Source organism: Nicotiana sylvestris, chromosome 8, assembly GCF_000393655.2.
Source record: "Nicotiana sylvestris chromosome 8, ASM39365v2, whole genome shotgun sequence".
Classification (NCBI taxonomy): Eukaryota; Viridiplantae; Streptophyta; class Magnoliopsida; order Solanales; family Solanaceae; genus Nicotiana; species Nicotiana sylvestris.
Genome location: NC_091064.1, coordinates 46473648 through 46479152, shown reverse-complemented (window position 1 = coordinate 46479152; position 5505 = coordinate 46473648). Strand labels below are relative to the sequence as shown.

The 5505-nt window shown below is 40.4% G+C and overlaps 1 protein-coding gene across 1 annotated transcript; it reads right to left on the bottom strand.

Moving 5' to 3' along the window:
• Positions 1 to 3318: 3318 nt before the first annotated feature.
• LOC138874988 (uncharacterized) lies at positions 3319 to 3876 on the bottom strand. The gene has a single exon (XM_070153791.1). It carries the CDS (start codon positions 3874 to 3876, stop codon positions 3319 to 3321), a length of 558 nt encoding a protein of 185 aa, XP_070009892.1.
• Between the last annotated feature and the right edge of the window lie 1629 nt (positions 3877 to 5505).

The following is a 5505-nucleotide window of genomic DNA, read 5'->3' as shown; positions in this document are numbered from 1 at the left end:
CTCTCGCAGTTCATAACTGTACCTTTAGCTTCTATGATCGTCATGCGTGTTTACCTACAACGGTATTGATGTGAGTTAGGCTTGGTTAGAAAAGAATTAAGCTACCTTTACCTGACAGTGTCTTACATAGCCAACTGATAGAGGATCAGGTTCTTCATTAGACTCTTGTAAGCCCATCTTCACCTTGATTGATCCAGAATATTCTCTACTCAAAGCTTTGATGCAGATGTCTAGAATTTGGTCTTCTGTTCTGCAATACTTTCCACAGATCAATCCCTTCTTCATATTGTCCCTCAGAAGATGATCTCACCCTTCAATGTGCTTGATCCTCTTGTTTTTGAAATTCTTCTTCAGTTGTTGATGATGCCATTTAGTTTTGCTTCCTTGTCTCCCAAAGGATGAGGCATAAATCATGACAAGTGAACCGTTCCAAAAGTGCTTTTCTTTTCCATAGAAAAACTTGCATAGTTAACATAATCATACCCCACATGACTAAAAGCACTGTCACCTGAGGGGTAACACAAGACCAGGTTTTGAGTTCCTTTAAGGTATTTCAAACTTTTTGTGGGCAGCCTTTAAGTAGGATTCCTACGGACTTACACTTTGGATTCTATTATGGAGTGGAGATAGAAGGGGCAAAAAAAATTACACACTTATCTAACTCTAGAATAAAAGAGAGTGATTGACTTGTCACGCAGATAGGAGCCTTTGGTTTTCCAATTTGAGACAGAAGTTTGATTGAAGAGTGAGGTTTGGAGGTTAATTTGATTTCCCCACATTTTATGTTCTGTTGCTTGTGAAGTGCCATGAGCTGCATCTCTACTCTTCCTTCAGCTTCAGTGGTAGTAAATGATGTACTAGGTTCCTTATGAGACGTGGAAGATGATGTTGCGTTATCTTTTGCCAGTCTCCTTCATCTTACTCATTTTATCATTCTCCCTATTTAAAGTCTCAGATATTTCCCAGGGACCAGAGTTGATCGATCATCCCCGTTTCTTTCCTGGCTAGAGGAGATGTTTTGTTGAATACCCCATGAGCACCTCCTACCATTTAGTGTGCCCTTTGTTTGAGACTTTGAGGCCTTGTTTTCTGGATTGTACCCCAGAAGGATTCCTTCACTTGTCTTTTACAGTGAGCTTCCCAAGCTGATCCTTTCTGTTGTCAAGAGCAAGGCATTTTCTTCCATTTGGCAGCTCCAGGTGGGTTTTGATTCAGGCGGGACCTGGTCAGACACCGGTTCACCAAGTAGAAGGTAGTATTCAGTGCTTTTGCCCAGAATTTCATGGTGATTCCATAGGCGATGAGCACTGTCCATGCAGCATTTTCCAGTTCCGTTCTTTCTTTCAGCAACACCATTTTGCTGTGGAGTTTTTGGTATTGAGAAATTATGCATGATCCCTTCTTCCCCCTCCTCCTTTGTTTTGTGAACTCATGTCCAGGTGACACTTGAGTTTGGCAGACCACGGACCAGGTCCTGCTGAGTTAATTTATTCAGAGGTGAGAAGCTTGCATATACCAATCCTTCATGCCAAGTTTCCGACTTCACTCATCTCATAGCACCAGCTTGTGGAGATTCATAATTAATTGGAATGGATGTTTTCATTTCCTTTGTCCACTAAGACCACTTGGCGAGTTATCATATTGGTGACTGCACTTTTTAGGCCATTCACATAGTGCACGTTCCCACTTGAGTGCCAAAAGAACCTTTCCACCTTTTCATTCACTGAGAATGTACCCTTTACTTCCTTCTTAAGGATACATTCCCTTCCTGCAGGGCTTCAGTGAGAAGAGATTCATGATGTTTTCAGCTGCATGCTTTAAGCATCCACTGTCCATAGTCCATCGTTGTCCGCTTCCTCTCACTGTTCCTTGCTCATGCAAATCAAGGGTTAGATTTAGGAACCCAAACTAGTTTGGGTCCCTTGTTATGATAAAAAGGATGAATGGTGGATTTCCTAGTCCATGCAGGCAACATCTGCTTTTTACGAGTGGTACCTGGTCCTTTGTTAGTAGTCACTCCATCAGTAAACACTTTGTTTTCTGAGTAGACTGAACCCTGGCCTGACAATTTTCATTAAAATTCTCATTGTTCCCCACAGTGCGTACATAGTCAGTTATCCGGTACAGTGACATACTTGCTGTGAGGGTTGTAGGGAGTTTTCTCCCTATGGAACCCGATGCCCTGCTTGTTCCCACTATTGTTAAGATACATGGCAGTGACAGCATCTGAGGACCAGGTCCATTTCAGATATTTCTCAAGATCATTTCTTACTTTCTCCAATTCATCTTGAAGTTGATGATTCTTCTCGAGTTCACTACAGAGACTGTTTTTCACAATAGTTAACTCCTTTTCAAGCATGATGTGCGTCTCACTGACTACTTTCTTCCCTTTCCCAAGACTTACATTCCTATGTTCTCTATTGAGTCCCTTAATGGTTTCCTCTAGATCAGTGCATATTACTAACAAGTCATCCCTTTCTTCTTCAGTAGATGCAACGTTTTCTTCTAAGGTGTGTTTCTCATTGTTAAGGCCTTCTATTGTTTCTTTTAGATCAACAACTACTACCATGAGATCGTCTCTCTCATTTTCCACACTAGTTATTCTTTCATTCAAGGGTTCATTTTCTTGTTCAAGATTAGCTATGGTCTTATTTAAGTCCATTACACAAACCACTAGATCATCTCTAGATTGTTCGGCCTCTCCTAGTTCTATGGTCAGGATCTTTTTATCATTTACAAGGCTATAATAGGCATCAATTAGGACATTAGATAAAGACCTTAGCTTCTTAGAAGAGTAGGATTTCAGATTTCTCTAAACATCCCTAAAGTTTACCTCATCGTCTTCATCTTCTTCATCATCATTATCTGATCGAGCCATCAGCGCAAACAGTGAATTGTACTTAGTAGCTTCCGTTTCCACTGCCATCATGGAACTGTTTCTGCATCTGGTTCCCTCTCAGATTCACTCGAGGAGTCTCCCCAAGCAGCAAGAGCCTGCTTAACAATATTGTCAGCAACATTTTTTTGATTGAATCGTTTATCTGGAACCAGGTTCTTTTTTCCTGCTTTATCAGGATTTTGCTTGTATTGTGCCTATTTCGCGAGTGGGCAGTCTTTGATGAAATGCCCTAACTTTTCACATCCGTGACAAAGATCGTTGTTTCTTGTTTTACTTGAACTGCCCCACTTTGGTATACCACCATTTCTTCGAACCATCTTTGAAATCTCTTAGTAAGATAGGCCATGTTATCTTCATCACTTGAGTCACTGCTTTTAGCCTTAAGTACCGGGTTCTTTTCCTTCTTGGGCTCTCTTCTTTCAGTCTTTCTTTCTTTTCATCTCGTATGTCTTCAGATTACCAATCAACTCATCCATGGTCAGAATTTGTAGATCTTTAGCTTCAGTGATGGCATTTACCTTAATTTCCCAAGACCCAGGTAAAACACTGAGGATTTTCCTTACAAGCTTGTTTTTGGGAATTACATCTCCAAGTGAGTGAAGCTCATTTATGATGGAGGTAAATCTGGTGTGCATATCTTGTATGGACTCATCATCCTTCATCCTAAAGAGCTCATATTCAATGGTGAGCATGTCGATCTTGGATTGTTTGACATGAGTAGTTCCTTCGTGTGCAGTTTGTAAATCTTCATATATTTCTTTGGCAGTATCACAAACTGAGACTCTGTTGTACTCATCAGGTCCTATGCCACACATCAAGATTTTCTTGGCACGATAGTTCTTTTCTACAGCTTTTCTGTCAATGTCGCTGTACTCTTTTCTCCCTTTGGGCACCATTGGTCCTGTTTCTTCAAGCTTCTTAATGGGAACATGTGGACCATCACAAATGATTTCCCACAATTCTGAATCTTCTGCCATCATAAAGTCATGCATGTGGGTCTTCCACTAGCCATAGTATTGACTATTGAATCTGGGATGTCTATAGGTTGATTGTCCTTCTTCAAAGTTTGGTGGAGCAGCCATTGAGGATCCTTCCTAGGTGTTAGCATGATAGGAGAAACCTTCTCTGGTACCATTTGTTAGTTTATATGAGTCCCCCAAACGATAGAGTACCTGGTCCTCTATGAGATGATGCTTAGAATGCAGTAAAGACTGAAGGTAAAGAAGGCAAGGGATTTTCTACGTGGAAAAATCCCACACAAGGGGATCAAAAAACCACGACCTACTCTTGTAGGCTATTAACTCTACTAACTTGCAATCTCCCTATTACAAGACACTTTGCAAAACCCCTATTGCAAAGATTTCAACTAACTTGTGATGCACCCACCACAAGCCACTCTATAACTATCCTAGATACAAAGGTTTTAAACTTATGACTATCCCTAGTCACAACATAAACTCAGAAGTTTACAAATTTTGGTTTGTTCCTAAGACAATACTTCTAAGAAAGCAAACTAGGAATTACAATGACGAACAAATAACAAGATTACAACTCAACTACGGATGTACATAAACTCATTAAGAAACTGATCCTTAGTGGAGTTGTCTTCTTCTTCTTGACACACCAATGACTTCAATGCAGGATGAAAAATTTGTTTCTTGAGAATATATCACTGAATGCACAAGAAATGGTGTGTCTTGCACCAGGTTGTTTTATAACAAAAGATAACACAATGGATAGTGATGTCAACTCTTGGTGTACGCTTCTTCCCAATGAGAAGTGACTGTTGTACTGTCTGCACAGCCACTTCTGGGCAGTTGCGTTCCAGCTGGATGATGGACTTTGTACTTCTGTTAGGACACACCAACGGACCAGGTCCTAGTTGTGTTCCTCTTCTGTGACAGTTGCTAGATGGTCACTTTCTTATGCTATGTTCCAGTTGTGCATTTGACTTGTACCTCTGTCAGAGAATCCTAAGGGAGCACGTCCCTATTGTGTTTCTCTTTATATTGATTGCGTAAAGTCATTAACTTGTGCTTGTGTTGGAGAACCCTAAGGGACTAGGTCACCAGGTCCCTATTGTATTCCTCCCTGTGGTTGTTCATATCCATTTGCTGATTTTCAGACTACGACCAGGTCACATGAACTGTATACCTTGTGATCCAGGTTCTCTATCTAGTTCTTCATGACAAGTTTGTTAGATTATCAAAACATAAGAAACATAAGGCCAAGATATTGAAAACCCATCAGATAGGAGTAAGGATAAGAAAAGGTGAGTGAGATGGTGGCAATAATAGGTAAGACTTTGGGATTAAGCCCATCAAAATAAGAGAGTTGATGGTTTCCGTAAGTTATGGAAAGCTTGGTACATCCTGAATGAACTCAGAGAAGTCTAAGGCTAGGAGAAATTAGAAGATATGAAATGTTGCCCTGGTAGTAGAACAAGGGTGTAATTGTGATAGATAAGTGGATGACGTTTAGGCCTTTGATTGAGTAATGATTTAACGAAAAAGGGATTTCATGAATTGCACGGGATTAGAATACCCCTATAAGAAGAATCATATTGGGATGCTATGAAATACGGTTATTGAAGTATGGTATTATCC